Below are 19,167 nucleotides of genomic sequence, written 5' to 3' on the forward strand. Positions count from 1 at the left end.
GAGGCATTGGTTACTGCCCTGCTCCTGTTTTCCCTGGCCAGGTTTACAATGAGCTTGGTAGTAGTGGCATCCGGTAAACTTTGGAATCAGTTTAGGCCGCATTTGTGATTGGGGGACTTGTTGGTATTGTCGCCAATCTGCAGAAACCATAGATTTGCACCACTTCGGATAGGATTTGGAAGAGGGAGGGGATTGAGAGGATTAGGGATCTGTTTCTGGAGGGTAGGTTCGTGGGACTGGGGGAGTAGAAGGGAAAATACCAACTCAGGAGGGGAATGAATTTAGGTATATGCAGGTGCGGGACCTTGCTCGCGAAGAACTTGCTTCATTCCCCCAGTTGCCGTGTCATCCATTGATGGGTAGGTATTATTGTAGGATGAGCTGGGGGAATGGAAGCTCTCACATAAATATGGGTGGTTGCTGGTGCTTGGTACTGAAAGGAGGAGTCTGGAGTGAGATATTGTATCGGGTGAACTCGACTTCCTCTTGTGCCAGGCTGAGCCTGATACAATATACAGTTGTCCAGAGGGCTCTCATGACTAGAGCGCACATGAGTGGGTTCTTCCTGATGTGGAGCATAGGTGTGGGAGGTGTTTAAGGGGGCGGCAAACCACTCGCCAAAATTGGCCGGGTTCTCGGCCTCGGTCTTTGAGACCTTTTCGGTGATCATCGGGGTGAGGCAGAAGCCATGTCCATTGGTGCTGATTTTTGGGGTGTCGGATTTGCCGGAGCTTCCATCGGGGAAGGGGGCCGATGTTGTGGCCTTTGCCTCTCTGATTCCCCGTAGACGAATCCTACTTGGTTGGAGATCGGCGGAGCCACCAGGACTTCAGCGTTGTTAAGGGAGGTGGCAGAGTTCCAGCGGCTAGGGGGTCAGAGGAAGGGTTCCACTCAAGGTGAAGGCTGTTCATCTCTGTCTTTAAAGATTGGTTTGCCGCTGCCAATTAAGGGGGGGGGGGGGGGGATGGGACAGGGTCAAGTCCTTACCAGAAAAGCAAAATTCAATACTATACCATTTTGTAAAAGTCGTATACATTAAATTAAAGGGACCTGCACTGAGCTACACCTTCTACGCAGTTCTTGCCATTAAATTATGGGCTTGACTGTGTACACAAGATAGGCAAATGGCAATTAAGCAATGAGGCTTCTTTTTTTAGCTACTTAATTCACTATTAACATATGGGAGGGACGGAGATTAATTGAGAAGCACAAACAGAAATCATCTGCATAAAAATGCCATAATTATAGGAGGAAGAGAAGTGACGTTTTTCAGAACAATAAATGTCAGTTTTGTACCTAGCTCCATTTTGTGTTGTGCTGCAGGAGCGAAGGCATCAGTTTTCTTTCAGCATATCTAGCAGTGAATGGTTAATAGACTGTAATTCATTCTAAATATGTTATCTGGTTGGCTCAGAATTGGAGGAGGACTGCTGGTTTTGTTTTTGTCCTGTTCCTCTGACACCAGGGAGGAATACCTGGACTGCGCAGCTAATTAAAGCAGCCAAAAGTCATCCTACAGCTGTCGTGGAGCCTTATGTGGCTCACGAGACGCCAGCTGGACATCCCACAGTTAACCATTCATGCAATAACTGACAGCAAGTGCCTGCCTTATGCCATGCACCTTTTGATGTCCACTTTGCCAGGAATGCTAAAACTCAATTTGACTTTGACCTATGTATGATTGGAACACTCTCATTTTACAAATAAAGGCTCACTTTACTTTATTTAACAAGGTAATCGGGCATGAGGAGCCTCATTTGACTCACCTTAACTCAGCTAAACAGAAACACTCTACAAATTACCCTCTCACTTTGCAACATCCATTTGTTTATGGAATGATACTAGGCTTGTTTCAACCTCAACTAGTCCATCCAGGAGAACATTCCTTGTGCTGAAGTAATTACTTCTTGCACATGTTCCCAGGCATTTCAAACACCAATTATTTCCCACCCGCTTGGGTTTCCCTCGTCATTCTTTATAACATGAACCTTTAAGACGAGTAAGCAGCATTGTGACTCTTCTTTGTACTGCCTCCAAATTTTCTTGCAGGTCTTGACTCAGGAGTCAGTAAGTAATATGCAAGAGTGGAAATCCCAGTTGATTTGTTTATCCTTTTGGGCCGGGGGTGCCTGAGGTAAATGGAAATTCCCCACTATAACAGGAAGGCACGCGAGACATTTCCTGTTCAGTCAAGACCAGTACCACCCCATATTTTACCTCTATCTATTCAGCCATTCACAAAGCTTGTTCAAAAATGTTTAAATCACATTGAACAGGTGGACTGACAGGACCTCACAGAAGATCTCAATGTGAGAAATCGATCAACGTGATGCACAATCAGTGGACACGAAACGTAGGTGAAGTCCAAAACGAAAGACTTTAATTAGCAAGAAGTGAGCCCGGCAGCAGACGTACAGGAAAATGGCTGGCTGCCGGGGAACACGGGTTCGTATAGCCCGCCTCGTAGGCGGAGCTACCTTCCTCTTAGCCAATAGGGATAAGAGGCGCACGATACCTGGGCCAATGGGCAGCGAGTCCTCTGCACCAATGGCAGCTCACACTCCCAGGTACCGTAATACCCCTAGTCATACTACCACACAACGTACATAAATTCACTGGTATGGCCACGAGAATTATGAGGTTCCATTTTCTGGCTCCAATACCCTCCGTGCATTGGTTTCAAAGGGGTTTCGGGGACCAGGAAGAGGACAGAAACCTGTAACGCCACATATTCCGCCCTGTTGCAAATGACACACATTTCTGGATTGAAACAGGCAGAAGAAATTATATGCTTTATATATGATGTGAAAATGGTGCTGAAATGCTTTGTCTTTATGCCTACACACAAACCGTGCTTTCAAGCTATTCTTAAGCTGGCTTTTGATTACATTTGGGACAACCGCTAAGCAGAGATTTGGAGGTTTGGAATTAAAAATCGCAGATTCTGCTAATGTACAAATATATGCATATCCCAGACTAACATTTTCTACTGACCTACATTGATGCTTCAAATGCTGAAGGATTCAGAGATCTGATTCTCGCAATTGTTGCTATAGCCGTTAATCTCAGCACATGTGCGAACAAATTTAGGCCAGGAAATGAGGAAATAAATTGTATTGTATTGTACCGCACAGTGATACTAGGGGATGTATTTTATTAATGACGCCCGCCATTGACATTTCTGGGAATCTCTGTCCGCATTTCCTGGTGGTGAGGCAACTAATTAGTTGTCATTGGGGTTGACACCCCTTTAAAAGAACATCTGCCCGCCCCCAGGAGCTGCTAGTCAATCGGAGGGCTGACAGCTCAGCTGTTCCACCTGCAACAGTGGCAGCAGCTGGCCCCAAGCTTGGAAGAAGCTAAGTGGGGTTTGGGGGCACTGGGGCTAGTTAGGCAGGCCCCATGAGACTGGGTGGCAGGGGGTGGTTGGTGAGTGCAGGGTGCTGTGGCTGGGACCATTGTTGCTGGGTGGTGGGGATGTGCCATGGGGGAAGAGTGCCTGAATTGCAGGATCTCCCCATCCTGAGCTTGCAACGAGCCTTCCAAGCTTCACTGGGCAGTCTCCTCAGGTAGCGAAAGGCCGACCTGCTGCTGGTAAAATGCCGGGGCATCAGGAAGATGATGGAGACTCCACTGCCTGCCGACTACCGTCATTTTACAGTGCCTTTGTCTCCCAGCCCACCCTTATGACAGCTGGTAAAATCCAGCCCGAGTAGTGAATTTAGAGAAACAAGACAAGATTAAAATTATGGGCGCGATATATCAGCCTTGGTGGCACAAGCGGGCTGGTGAATTCTCATGAGATTCGCACGCTCAACGAGTATGGTGAGATTCAATGCAAGACGTTGTGACCTGGATCACGCCCTCACTGACAAATCTTTGGATAGTGGGGTATTTCTTGGTGCCACACCCCACTAAATGCGCCCGAAAGGGGTTCTGGGAATCATTACAGACTTTCTATGGATGGTAATACGGAAAAAGTTGAGTTAACCAAGATAATAACCAAATGGCAAATGAAGGTGTGAAAAAGACTTCAGCTCACTGCACAGACCAAATAAACATTTGAAGTTATTTACAACAAGTATTCAGTAAGGATTCAGCCTCAAAAGACCTGCATTGTAATACATACATCAACTGATGTTCAGTGAATTGTAAAAGGAAGTATTCTGGTCTTGAGAACAACAATGATTTGATTCCTTTGACTCATTTTGATGCTCAGGTGGTTTAAAAAAGATAGTTTTATCACAGTACTTCGAGAGGAGATTTACAAAAAACATAAAATAAAGCACGAATTTTGACACAATGAGACCGAGAAGATGGTGCAAGATTCAGTGCTCGGAGACCATGGGTTGAATCACGGCAACCGATAGGCCCAGGTTTGCGCTCTCTGTCCCTATGGGTCTAGGCGGCTCATGTGGCCTGCGAAGGATCGTCCCTTAAAGGGGCCACACTGTCATCTTCCTTCCCACTTAAGTTCCATTACAGTTATTCTTAATTACAAAAGCTCTTCTATTTAACTATGTACAGTCAAACAGAATTCTCAGTACAGGAGCCAATGGGCAAAGTTCATAAGGTCTGTCTATCCGGGGACTTTCGTACTCTTGCAGAGCACTGCTCTTAAATTCTCTGCCTTGGCTAATAAATGCAAGTATGTACCTTCCTAACCACTTTATCCATCTGCCCTGCTACCTTAAGGGATCGATGTACATGCACACCAAGGTCTCTCTGATCCTTGGTGCTTCCCAGGGCCCCGCCTTTCATCATACATTCCCTTGCACCATTGACACTCTGTCCATTCACATTAGGTAATGAGCTACTTAACTAGCAGTCTTTAATGGGAATATTGGTGGATGCAGAAGAAAAATCCCATGTATTTTTTCGTGGTAAGGGGGGTGAACTTTTGTGGGCCAGAAGGGACAAAATACCTCCTAGCGGGCTGTAGAAAATGACTGCAGCTGGCTCAACTTACCGTTCCACCTCCACCGCACCCCCCCCCCCCCCCACCCAACCCCCCACATACACACTACCCTTTGTAATCAGTTCATCCCCTCCCCTGCCACACCGATTTCCCGTCCTCTCACCACCGATGAGCTGAAGTGGGATGGAGGCCTGCAAGGCACATGCAGTACAAAAGCAGGATTAAAAGCCTGAGGCCTGAAAATGGTTCAAGCCTCCCTGAGCTGGCTTTGCACAGGTGGTGTCGCTGCTCCGCTGATTCCCCATCTCTTTTGAGTCAAAGTCAAATATGGAAGCGCATGAATGTTTGGACTGGCAGAAAATAGTTGACAGAGTTTACTCTGCACTAGATCTGTCAGTGAAATAAGTTCCTTTTGTCTTGATGGACTTGGTGTTGTGATTAAAGAAAAATTGCTCTGGCAACGAAACTCAAATATGCCTTATTTTCAGTTCTTGCGTGTAATTAGAAAATTGTAAAATAAAGGAATATTCAATGAGGCATATATATTAACTTCATCCTCAAACTTGTAAGAACAATGTGATAAAAATCTCACATGAATTGAACATTCGAAGATTATCTCATAAAGGTATGGCAACACATCGCAAACAATGAAAATTGTAACCAGGAACTTACAAGTGAAATGTTTCATTCCAGATTGGGTTGAGATTGCCAAAAATGGTTTTTGTTCTCCTTTTGGTTTTACCCACTTGTACTGTGACATATGGATCACTCGAGCCAGTCTTGTCCTTTGCTTGTAAACCCTGAGCACGGAGCACTGTATGCACAAAGGAAAGCTTGGGATGTTTAATAAATAACTTCAATCGAGACATGTTAACATTTAATCATGGATAATTTTATGAGAGCATCTGTTCCACCGTTCACTCATGCTGACATAACGTCTGTTTGGAAGTTAGGATAAAGTCATTGGTTCTCACAACGCTGAGTCCCTCTGAAAGGCCATTTGGATTCAAGATAGGACAATATCACTGCTCCACCAATCTTCCAACCTGTGCTCTCCGAGTTCAACATCAGTGAATTTACTCCATAAAGCATATTTGCTGCATTGTGTTTGTTCTGACAGAATAGTTATTTTGCCTCAAGCTATTTCATTGTATGTGAAGGCCTTTGAGTAATTCCAGAGAGATGCTATTCAGGGATCTATAGGGTGAGAATTTACCATCGTTTTGGAGTTGGGTTGGGCAGCGGGAGGGCGCGTAAAATACCAGGGGAAGGTGTTGAGAAGGAAGCCTGTTGTCTCTTGCCTCTACAGATGGACCATGGCGGCAATGGCTGCTCTCATCCCCCACCCCTCTCTGATCACCGGGGCCTGCCTGCCTGGCCCCAGCACAGTAAGAAAGAAAAACTTACCCTGCAGTCAAAAGTGACCTCTCTTTCGTCATATAGCCTCAGCCGTGGCTACCTCCAATGGCGCTGCCGCTAAGGCAGTACCTCTGCTGGCCCTTTGGGCCAGGCAGATCTGGGAGATGGGTCACCATCCTCAATTGGATGGTGGTCCTAGTAATAGATTCTTAAAAGACATCCAGAGTCCCACTTCCACGTAGAGGGCAGTGTTCGACGGGTCTAGCTTTCTTGGGCAGCATGGTAGCACAGTGGGTAGCACTGTTGCTTCACATCACCAGGGTCGCAGGTTTGATTCATGGCTTGGGTCACTGCCTGTGCGGAGTCTGCATGTTCTCTCCGTATCTGCGTTTGTTTCCTCCGGGTGCTCCAGTTTCCTCCCACAAGTCCCGAAAGATGTGCTTGTTAGGTGAATTCGACATTCTGAATTCTCCCTCTGTGTACCCGAACAGGCACCGAAATGTGGCGACTAGGGTCTTTTCACAGTAACTTCATTGCAGTGTTAATGTAAGCCTACTTGTGACAATAAAGATTATTATTATTATTACAGCCTTGTCACTGGGACTTCTTGCCTGGCTAGGTCAAGCTAATCTCAGTGAGATGTTAGGATGGGCGCAGCAATTTCCCTGGGTGAAGGAGGAGAAAATTGTCCAGGATTTCTGCTGTGCAATTCAGCCCATAAAGTCTATTCCTATTAATCCAATGCCATTTACTGCTCAGAAAAAAAACACTTATCCAGCAAATTAAGCAATTTAAATAAATTACCACTGATTTCAATTCAAACTAACTTACTTTGAAGAAAGAGACCAAATGAAAATGTTCCACATGTCATCCTTTTCCACTGTCAATTAGCTTTTTAAAAATCCCTTTTCTTTAACATTGTTTGTGTGAGTTTTTCTACCAACTAATAGCTACTATTTCAAATGAGACTTTCAGGGAACGGAATAAAATAATAGCTGTTTCCTCAAACTAATACTGCTCTGCTTTCAATGTAAAGTTGATGTACACAGTGATGAAAAGTCCAAGTAAAATTTCAGCAAAATGTAAAATTGGTGGTCATTTTAATATATTTTGAAAATGATGCATAAAAACAGATTATTCTCTTGGCAAATCTTCCCTTTGCTTCTTGTGAAGGTAAGAAAACCTTACTTGTTTACTGCCTACTCTCCAGCACTTCATTTAAGTAGCTATTTGGGGTTGTGTGTGAGCTGTGGTATTAGCAGGCCGTTTTACCACAGTGTATGATAGCTGACAGGAGTTCGTGTGGTGCTGTGGGTAGTGTCCGCGCCTCTGAGCCAGTAGCTCCGGGCTCGAGTCCCACCCCAGGACTTGATGGCCAAGGAAGGTGCGTTCATAACCCGGCCAAACAGGTTGAGTGTGTCAACCTGCAAATCCTTCCAAATACACCAATGGCTGGCGATAAGAGCGGGAGAAACTCCTGGTCAGTCAGATTTAATGTGCAGTAGCGCCCCTCAAGCTATAAGTCCCTGGCGACAGACTAGCGACCTGTTCCGGGAATTACTAGTTATGGAAAGAGTCTGCATTAGTGCATCACCAGGTGCAGGAAGAGAATTGGATTAGATGATAGCTGACCCCAATCCTGCCCTCGCCCTATGACCAGACACAGTTCAATTAGGAATCACTGCACAACACTGTGTAAGGATCCGCCTATTTAAACCTGGTTTCCTTCATGTATTCCCTTTGTCTTTCTGTTAATCTTTGCTATTATACTTTTTGGTGCCGGGACAGTTGATGAGATTTATGCCTTTCAGATGGGCTACACTTTTAATTTTTAAAATTAAACCCCCAGCATATGCGCTATGTGGTTTGGCCTCTGGAGACCCCCATTATCAGTGCTATTTGGTCCGACTCAGTGGAGGATGTTCCAGAATGTTCTGCCGAACTGAGATGGACTCCATTTTGTAGAGAAATGCACACTTCTTCTTTTGATATCGGCCTGAAGAGACACAGTTGATCTCTTTTTCTCCTGATGAACACTCTTTTGATTATTAAGTTTGAAGAGGCAGTTTATCTCTTTCTCTGCCTGGTGATTTAGAGAGCATTCTACAGCCTGCAGGTTCTGGTTGAAGACATTAGGAGATCACTGGCTACAAAGACCGCTACGTCGGCAGCAAACAACCATCTCATATTTCTAAACCCCTGCTATTTATTATGATAGCTAGGAATGTTTGCTATGTAAAACCACCTTCCATTCCTGCTCCCTTTATTCCTAGCGGAATAATTCACTCGTCATAGAATCTCATAGAATCCCTACAGTGCAGAAGGATGCCATTTGGCCTCTCGTGTCTGCACCAACCCTTCGAATGAGCACCCTACCCTTGTCCACTCTCATGTTCGCTCCTATCCCCATAACCTAACCTGCACACTAAGGGGAAATTTATCATGACCAATCCACCTCTTACATCTTTGGACTGTGGGAGGAAATCAGAGCCGCCAGAGGAAACCCACAAACCTGGGAAGAATATACAAACTCCACACAGGTAGTGACCCAAGGCCGGAATTGAACACGGGTTCCTGGCACTGTGAGTCAGCAGTGTTAACCACTGTGCCATCGGAGAATCAGGTCCTGATAAAAACCATTTGAAAAGCAATGAGTCTAACTAAATAGAAATCTTTTGGTAAACATTTGTAACACTAAGTTTAACTGTGCAAATGTAATCTTGTGTGTTTAAGTATTCTTTTCTTTTGTTAATAAATGTTTTTACTACAATATTTTAAATCTCTCAAAGTGGAATTGCAAATTTTACTCTCGACTTCGGTGTACATACTTTCTCATAACAAAATACAAATTCCAAATTGCTCTGATAGCATGATCAAGTTTCCTTTTGGGATTTGGTTAGCTCAGAAATTACTACCTGCCATATCATAACAAGAGTTAAACAGGACATAAGGGGCAGATTCTCTGACCCCCCCCGTCGGGCTGGAGAATCACCGGGGAGGCGGCATGAACCCGCCCCCGCCGGCTGCTGAATTCTGCGGCACCAAGGTTTTGGCGGGGGCGGGAATCGCGCCGCACCGGTCGGCGGCTGCTAGCAGCGCCCCCCCCCCCCCCCCCCCGGCGATTCTCCAGACCGTGATGGGCTGAGCAGCCGACCGTTTTAGGCCAGTCCCGCCGGCGTAAATTAGACCTGGTACTTACCGGCGGGACCTGCCTCTGCGGGCGGCCTCCATGGTCCTCGGGGGGAGCGCGGGGGGATCTGGCCCCAGGGGTTGCCCCTACGGTTTCCTGGCCCGTGATTGGGGCCCATCGATCCGCGGGCGGGTCTGTGCCATGGGGCATTCTTTCCCTCCGCTCCGGCTGCTGTGGACCTCCGCCATGGCCGGTGCAGAGACGAACACCCCTGCGCATGTGCTGGGATGATGCCAGCACACGTTGGCGCTCCTGCACATGTGCCTACTCGCGCCAGCCAGCGGAGGCCCTTTGGCGCCAGTTGGCGCAGCGCCAAGCCCCTTCCGCGCCGGTTGGCGCGGCGCCAACCCCGCTGGCACTGGCCTGATTCTGCACCTTCGGGGCGGCCTGACGCCAGAGTGGTTCATGCCACTCCTCGGTGCCGGCACCGCCTGCCCCGCCAGGTAGGAGAGAATTCTGTCCGAGGAATCTGCAAAGGGATATATATATATATATATATATAGGTTAAATGAGCGTGCAAGAAATAGGCAGAAGGAGTATAATGTTGGAAGATCTGTACTTGGCAACTTTGGCATGAAGAATAGAAAAGAAGTAGAGAAAATGGAAAGAGTTTGCAGAACTCTGCAGTACAGATCAATTAGGGTGTCCTGGTACATGGATCGCAAATAGTTAATATCCAGGTACAGGAAGTGACTAGGAAGGCAGATGAAATATTGCCTTTTTTTGCAAGGGGAATGCGAGATGGGAAGTTTTACGACAGTTGTACAGGACAGTGGTGAGACCACACATGGAGTACAAGGTTTTCTCCTTAAGAAAGAATATAATTGCATTCGATGCAACCCAGAAAAGATTCACCCGATTGATTCCCGAGATGAAGGGATTAATTTATGAGGGAAGGTTGGACAGGTTGGGCCTGCATCTATTGAAGTTTAGAGGAATGAGAATTGACCATTATGGATGGCACATAGATTAATTGAAATGCAACTGTCTTTATGAAGACAGTAAATAAAATCAACATCAGATCATTTTTGGTGATTTACTCAATCATATATTTCTCTAATTTAGTTAAATAATACATGGCTCTAAAAATAAGATAGATTCTGTCAGTGAGATTTTCCAGGAGACATGGGGCTTCTTAAAATACATTTCTGCATGCTGGAGATTATGTTCAAACAGCTGTGATAGCTTTGATAGGCAAACAGATAGATATGGTGCTCAAGGATTTGGATGAGAAACAAATACTACCAGATACATCACAGGACAATCTTGTTACGGGTTGCTGGAGATGTCAACACAGCATGGGCAAGCAGGGCATAGGATGTCAGTCAGTGATGCACATTGCCAAATCGTCATCTGTTTTGTGCAGTGCCAGGCTAACATGAAAAAGCTTCATTTCAATACTGGCATCAATAATATATTTAATCATTAACACATGCAACTGTTAAAATGGTCATAATGAACAGACTGCGATATGTCAGCCATTTAAAATGGGATCACACTGTGCAGTTTTCTTGTCCATTTGACCTTTGTGGAGCAGAAAGCTTCACCTCAGACACATTCTTAAAGGGGCAAACACATGTCTTAAAATCATGCCATCTTTTAAAGTATGATTTTGTTCTTTTGGCACTTGCACTGTATTGTTTATAGTTTGGTGGTTTTCTATGTGGATGTGTGCGTGTGTGTTTGCATGCGCGTCTGTATGTGTGTGCGTGCTATTTACATAGATAAAAGAAAATCACTGCAGATGCTGGATTCTGAAACAAAAACAAAAAATACTGGACAACCTCAGCAGATTTGACAGCATCTGTGGAGAGAAAAGGAAGCTAATGTTTCAGTCTGGATGATTGTCAAAGCTAGGGAGAACTGGAAATGGGGTCAGATTTATACTGTAGTGGGGGGGGGGGGGGGCAGGAGCGGTGGCATTGGATAGGGGCCAGTGTGAGCTGGAAATTGACAAAGAACATGTGCCACTACCAGCACCCTTCTTAGCCTTAATCACCCCATTTACATTCCTTTTGTCTTCTGTCCTCGACATTTTGTCAATTTCCACCTTTTGCTGGCCCCCATTCAGCCCCACCACTCCATGCCCCTCCACTACAGTATAAATCTGACTCCATTTCTAGCTGTAACAGAGTCATCCAGACTCTAAACGTTAGCTTCCTTTTCCCTTTATAGATGCTCTCAGACCTGTTGAGATTGCCCAGTATTTTCTGTTTTTGTTATTTACGTGTTTGTCTTCCCCATTACGATTGCCTTTGCAGAATTCATTAAATCCCAGCTTGCAGTTTATGCAGTTGCAGAAACTTACATCACCTCATAGTTCCATCATACTTCATTCATGTTGTAAGACATGGAAATCAACATTAATTAGACCTGGGCCGGGATTTTCCCCTACCCGGCACAGCATGGGGGTCCCGGCGTAGCGGAGTGACCAACGGGAGTTTGCTTATCTACGAAGAGAAAGGGCCTAGCAACCTTCCCTTTAGCTCCTAATGGTTGAGACATCTAACAATCTTGGGTACCCAAACGAAGGATACACATCCTTTGTCAAAGACAGTGTGGAGAGGTGAGAGTCATGTGATGTGGGCCTCTGACTTGTGGAATCAGTCATATTGCCTTTCTTAACTACAAAATCTCAGTCTGTGGTTATACAGTAGTCCCCCGTTATAACGCGGGTGTTCGGGTCCAAGACAGCCACCCGCGTTGTAACCGAGCCGCGGATATCCAAGATGGCGGATATCGAAATGAATGAACGAGAGGAAACATCGCTGACTATGCTGAACATTGCTGAATGGAAGGGCGTTTTAAATAAGAAACAGCAAAGTTCGTTCAAGTCTTAAATCAAGTTTTAAATTTATTAAAATATATACAATAATATACAGTATACATACAATAATATACTTAAAATTGTACTTACAAGCATATTTTTAAAAATCATTTAAAAAAGTCTGTGAGTTTCCTCTGGCACATCCCCTTCCTCATCTTGACTTGTGCTTGTCTCTGGAGGTTCTTCAGGTGTAGGATGTATATCGGGTCGAAGTCTTGCTGCTCTGTGTATGCTATGAGCCACTTCAGGTGCGTGATGGTATCCGAGTGGCTCTTTGCCACTGTGGGCTAGGGTTCTTCTTCTTCTTCTGCCTCCTCTTGGGTGACCTGGTCGATGATCTCCTCCTCTGTGAATGTTTCTGCGGGTGCCATGTCGTCCTCTGCTGCTGACCACCTGTCCACCCAATCCTGGAGTGTTAGGTTCTCATCCAGTTGGTCCTCTAGCCTCTCCTCAGCTGCCCTGATCTCTGCTTCAGTAAAGCCTACGAAATCCTCTTCATCCGGGTAATGTTGGGGTCGTGGGAGTGCTGCTCCTAGGGCCTTGTTCCAGCAGTTGGCGATGGTCTTCTCTGTCACAGCTCCCCAGGCCTTCCCTGCCAGATAACAGGCATCCTTGATGGTGATGGCTTTCAGGTAATCTGGGACAGTGAGAGGAGAGTCTATCATTTCCAGGATCAGTTCCTTTTTGTACACAGACTTGAAGGTCTGAATGATGCCAGCATCACATGGCTGGATCTTGCTGGTGGTGTTCTTTGGGAGATAGAGCACTTGGATCTGCCCATCCCTGGTCTTGAGAACATCTCCCTGAGGGTGGGCTGAGCAGTTGTCCAGTAGGAGTGTGGCCTTCTGCGGTAAGTTGCGGGCTCTAAGGTGGTCCCTGACACTGGGTACGAAGAACTTGAAGAACCACTCCTCAAATAAGGAAGCTGTCATCCAGGCTTTGCCAGAGTTCCAGTAGGTAATGGGTAGGTTCTCCATGTTGATGTGGTGAAAGCATCTAGGAGACTTGAATTTGCCCACAATCAATGGCTTCAGCTTGTGTGTTCCCGTGGCATTGCTGGCAAACAGGATGGTGAGCCTGTTCTTGGCTTGCTTACCCCAGAGTCTTGTGGGCATCATCCTTGACAGCTAGGGTCTTGTCAGGCAGCATCTTCCAGTAAAGCCCTGACTCATCTGCATTGTAGAGTTGCTCTGGGGTCAGCTCCTCTTGCACCATGTAGTTCTTGAGGATGTCGGGAAAGGCTGCTGCGGCTCCTGAGTCGGCGGATCTCTGTTCACCACTGATGGTAACTGCACCTATCCCATGTCTTTTCTGGAACCGATGGAGCCAACCCTTGCTGGCTACGAAATTGCTGTCCTCTGGGTGGAGCTGGTGATGGAACTTCTCAGCCTGAGTCCTGATGATAGGTCCAGATAGGGGGGTGCCACCAGACTGTTCCTGGACAAACCAGGTGAATACAGCCTTCTCTAAGTTACTGTCACTAGCGTTCCTTGCCTTTTTCCTGCTAAGCCCTTCACTCTGAGAAACTGTCCCAACATATGCTCTTAAATTGGGCTCATCTTTCACCCACCCACGGAGGGTTGACTCTGGTACACCAGTCTCTCTGGATAATTTTGCCTTCGTTTCCCCGTTTCGAAGCCGGTCTATCAAATGTATCTTTTGACTCACTGAGTAAGACTTGCGCTTAAACATTTTGAACGACAGCAACTGAACTCGAAGATACCTGCACTGGAAAAGGTATCCCTTTTATGGCTGTGTAACTGGGCTAATCGGTCGCGGCTACTCATCGCGTCTAATCGTTCTACAGTACAGTGATCATCGCTGCTAATCGGTCTAATCATCGCGGGTAATAATCGCTGCTAATCGGTCTAATCATCGCGGGTAATCATCGCTGCTAATCGGTCTAATCATCGCGGCTAAAAAAGGTGCTGTTTCAAAAAGAGTTTAAAATGAGTCAAGTAAGTTGGGGTCCATAAGCCCCCCCGCCGTATATTGCGAACCGCGGTATTGCGGGGCGCATTATAACGGGGGACTACTGTATAACTAACAGCCTTACAGACAAAGAGCTCTGGCCCAGGTTGGACACCTAGCCCCACCTACATTGCTTTTGCTGGAAACTGTACCATCACCAACAGGACTGACTCATCTCTACATGCATATATCATTCTGTAAAGTCAATGTACTGGCAAAGTGAATTATCCCGCATTGGTTTTCAGCTCACTGACCTCAGTGAAGGAATACCTCATTGGACATTGAGTCTGGACTCTGGAATCCACATAAAACAATATTTCTTTTCTCTGTAGTCTCTACCTTGTAAATCTTCTGTTTCTCTTCTGTCGCTCTTTTACTGTATCAATGCAAAGGAGGCAGCTTCGAGACCATCCTCCCACATTTTGATTATGTGCAAATGAACTAACGCTCTAAGTTCATCCCCTTTCAATACTATTATGGGGTTATTTATAGAAAAATGGAAACCATGGGGTTGGGAAAGACACAACTGCTTATAAAGGGGGGAAATCAAAATACCTTTCTGTGTATGTATGGATTATGAAAGGAGAAATTAGTGCTTTTTAAAATTACCACCACCTTCCCTGTCCGTAACACTTACTCCACCAGCTTGTCAGTAAAATTACCATGTTTGGAGGCCGGCGAACATTAACCATACACAATTCATGTCCAGCAGAAACAATGTAATTATTAATTTAACTGGATGTACCGGTTTTATTTATCACGGCTGAAAACTGCCACAGCATAAATATATTCTGAACAATTGGTATGAGTGAGATTGCCTCAGTGATATAACTTATTCTTAGGGAGTAAATGGATTTGCTTAGGAAATATATTCTCTGGCAACCTAACCTGTTATGTTGATCTTTGCTGACCATTTGGACGTTCCGTCCAATACACTCTGTTTTGCTGTTTTCAAATGTTGCGCATAGTCTTCTTTCGACACTTTAAACTGCTCTTGGATCAGCTCAAAAATCTCTGGCTTGTTTCTCTCCCTGATTTTCATCCTTTCCTTCATGGCTGTGATGATGTTTTGTGTTTTGTCTTCTGCTCCATGTTTTGAGCTTTTCTCAGCTGCTCCTGCAATTGGAGATGTGAAACCAGTTGGTCATTTAGAATTTTAAATGAGCTGGATTTGTGAATTAAAAGCCTCCAAAAAAGGACTCTGGTGGTACAATCTGTGTCAATTAATATTAATTTCTCTGAAACTGAATTACAAACAGCTAGACCATCATGCCGTTCAATTACATTCAGAGAGAAAACCAAAATATCTTTTAAAATTAGGAACCTCAAAAACAAACTCACAAGAAAAAAATAACAAAATCCTTCGTAACTGATGGGACAACTTGGTATTTTTCTTTATTCTTTCATGGGATGTGGGCGTCGCTGGCAAGGCAAGACTTTTTTTTGCCCAGATCTAATTACCTTTGAACTGAACGGCAGTTAAGAGTCAACCATGTTGCTATGAGTTTGGAGTCACATGTGGGTCAGACCAGGTAAAGACACCAGATTTCCGTCCCTAAAGGACGTAGGTGAAGCAGATGGGTTTTTGCAACAATCGACAATGGTTTCATGGTCATGGTTAATCTTTTAATTCCAGATTTTTATTCAATTCAAATTTCACCATCTGCTGTGGTGGGATCTGAACTCGGATCCCCAGAGCAGTACCCTGGGTCTCTGGATTACTTGTCCAGTGACAATATCACTACCTCACAGCCTGCCCTCAGATTGCTCCAGCAACATGATGAATCTATTGACATTTTAATAGATAGTAAAGTTAGGACCAGTCAAGATGCTAATCCATGGATAGATTTCCCATCAAAGTTGCTAAATTAAATGGATAATTTGGCTTAAAGGTATTTTCTAAATTTCTTGGAACCTAGTTTAAAATTCATGATAAAATGCTGACCCACTTTCTAAACCATTATTTGCTTCCCTTTAATGTCTGTGTGGCTTGTGGGCACACTATTTTAATAAGGTATTCAATATCTATCCCTTATCTTAAAGCTGGAAGTATATAGTAAGACAAAAGGAATTTATATTGGGATTACAGCTGAGATAAAGAATTGACAGGGATGTAGAGAAGGAATGGGGAGAGGGTGTGACCAGGAAGAATCAATTTGGTGAATTGGGACTGTGAGCTGGATTGAGGGAGTGACTTGAGAAAAGGCAAGAAGCCATCATACAGGATTGGGGTGGGTGTGCTAGTGTCTTGAATGCTCAATGGGAATGTAGTCTGGACTTTGGAGGCATCTGATGGCAGGAGAGAGTGGAGGATTTGGACTGGCATTACTTACTCATGGACTGGTGAGTTTGGAACCACCTGGATGTGGAGAACTATTGTCTGGGAGTTGTCAGAGGAGTGGAAGCACTCAAGACATTTGAATGTACGCGGATATTATAGATCAGTAAAAGCTTGCGTGAGTTGGGGGTTACATTTTGTGATGTCAGAGAGTGGCTGGGAGCACAGGAGACTGGGATATGGGGACAGTAAGTCTAATCAGAATGTAGACTGAGGACAGATGTTCTGGCTGGAGGATGACTGGATTGTGGAAATAGTGAGGAAAGAAATCAAGATGAAACAATCAGGGAGTTTTTGAATCATTGATGTGTACGGTGGATGTACTGAGTGGGAATGAGTAGAACCTGAGCGTAATCCAATATGTTATTTCAGTGCATGACTGAATAGAATAGTGTTGCATTGTTGAGGTCCTTTGAGTGAGACAATATTACCTCCATTTTGATGAATAAGGTTGTGACTACTGCCAAGCAACCCCTCTGCCTCTGAAAACTATTTTTTACAAGTGTTGAGTCTCATTCCTCCGAATTTTAACCATATACATCTAAGTTTTGTTTCTGTCTTAGACCTCTTGCTCTCTTAATTCCATCTTTATTTCACTCTTTTTATTTTGCTTTCCACATATGACTTTGCAGGGAAAGAAATATTCTAGCTTGCAATTCTGGATTTGGACCCTGCGGTCTCAGTGAAAAATTTTCAATCTGAATGTTTGAAGAGATACATTGTTGCATGGCCTGTTCACACAGATCTCAGATCTCCTGCATAATAACCGTCAGCTCTGGCTTGAATACCCACGGAGTGTCAATGGATAGCTATAAGCAAAATGAAAGGTAAGTGCCATTCATTCACCGCAAAATCTGGCCTATTCTTCTTCTCCCACTTGATTTCCCTCTCTCAAAACATAAGACACAATATTTGTCAGCAGAAAATACTCACGTTGTAAACAGTCAGCGTTTAGAAGGTCTTGACACTTTTCATGGCATTTGACACCACACTCCGTACAACGCATGCCTTGTCTGGCTATGCCCCAAAGCAGCCCCTCGCATTCATAGCAGTAGGTAGGAGTGGTTGCTGTCCAAACCTCAAAGTTATGTGGAGTAGTTGATGATATTGGGTAGATTAAGGCCTGCAATGTCTTCTTATAAACATGTGATTTCTGTTAAAAGTAGGATCAAGATATATCTAAATTAGCGATTTTAAAGCACTGCATTTAAAGCTCTAACCAAATGTGGCTAAATGGCATTTATCACAGCATTCCATTCTCTAACTGGTTCAATAAAATTGGAAATGCATTAACGTAGTTAATACTGAAAGTGCCTGATTCTGCATCACTCTCGATAAGTAATCTTTTTGCATTCCTCTTGTCAATTGATTCATCCAAATATTTCAATTTTGATTTAGTTAAATGTACTGTTGGAGATATATTTAGAATACATGTATAGTAATATACTTTGTAAAGCAAACATGTGGCTGAATGGAAAATAGCTGTTTGGACAGCAAATAGAAACATGGTAGGATTTGTCAATATAGTTCTTGAATGCTCAAGATGCTTCAATTACCAGAGGAACATGTACGGTTTTGTATTTATAAAAACACAATACAGAGTATTTCTCCGAAATATTAAGTATATATGTCACCATATGTCTGTGGTGTTCAGCTTTGAATTGGTGAATTGTAATTTTATGTACACACTCATATTTCCTGTGATATTGCTCTTGGCTAGCCTGGGTCTGAAGTGCAGCTGAGAGATTTGATTTCTAATCTAGCCTGTCACATCAAGGTCACTGCTCAGGTATTCTCTGTGGGAAGCCAGCTGTAATCTGCTTTAACTCTTGGGGTGTATTAGGGGTTGGTACATGGCTAGTAACTGTAATTCTCCAACTATGATGAAATGACCGGCTTTTGAAAAAAATGAGAAATGTTTTGCGTTTGAAACAAGCATTAAAGTGTGGTGTGTCAAATCTGTTAGCCATGTATTGGTGTTGAAAAATGGACTGATATTGAAAACTGTGATTGCTCAAATCTTTGTCATGCTTTTTAGTCAAAGTTTAACATTGAAAATGCCTACGTGAACATGTAGGCCATAATCCCTGTATGTAAACAATTGTCTGTAACAAAATAGTTAGGTGGTCAGGTCTGTGGGTGCAAAACCAAGTGTAAGGTGACTGTACCAGATGCTCACCTTTATGTGTGCATGTATATAATGCATGAAAACTATTCATCAGCTGATGTTCACGTCACAGGCAAGATACTAGTAAAGAAACACACTTACCAATTCTTCATTGTTTATTGAAGTCCTGTTGACCATGGTTAAAGATATACCGGCTTTTCGGGCAGCAAGAGTCTGTTGAGGAAGGTAAAATCATAGAATTTACAGTGCAGAAGGAGGCCATCCGCCCTATCGAGTCTGCACCAGCCCTTGGAAAGTGCACCCCACTTAAGCCCACACTTCCAACTTATTCCCGTAACCCAATCTAACCTTTTTGGACACGAATGGCAATTTAGCATAGCCAATCCACCTAACCTGCACACCTTTGGCCTATGGAAGGAAACCGGAGCACCCAGAG

The 19,167-nt window shown here is 44.4% G+C and overlaps 1 protein-coding gene across 6 annotated transcripts in view; it reads right to left on the bottom strand.

Moving 5' to 3' along the window:
* LOC119974369 (protein unc-13 homolog C-like) overlaps positions 1 to 19,167 on the bottom strand; it is a 532,106-nt gene that overhangs the window by 337,178 nt on the left and 175,761 nt on the right. For all 6 annotated transcript variants that reach the window (XM_038813153.1, XM_038813157.1, XM_038813155.1 and 3 more), the window contains 4 exons: positions 18,873 to 18,944; positions 17,537 to 17,756; positions 15,154 to 15,381; positions 5,591 to 5,732 (listed from right to left, as the gene is read on the bottom strand). In XM_038813153.1, coding sequence (XP_038669081.1) covers positions 5,591 to 5,732; positions 15,154 to 15,381; positions 17,537 to 17,756; positions 18,873 to 18,944 — 662 coding nt within the window. The remainder of the gene's footprint in view (positions 1 to 5,590; positions 5,733 to 15,153; positions 15,382 to 17,536; positions 17,757 to 18,872; positions 18,945 to 19,167) is intronic.

This window comes from Scyliorhinus canicula, chromosome 12 (assembly GCF_902713615.1).
Source record: "Scyliorhinus canicula chromosome 12, sScyCan1.1, whole genome shotgun sequence".
NCBI lineage: Eukaryota > Metazoa > Chordata > Chondrichthyes > Carcharhiniformes > Scyliorhinidae > Scyliorhinus > Scyliorhinus canicula.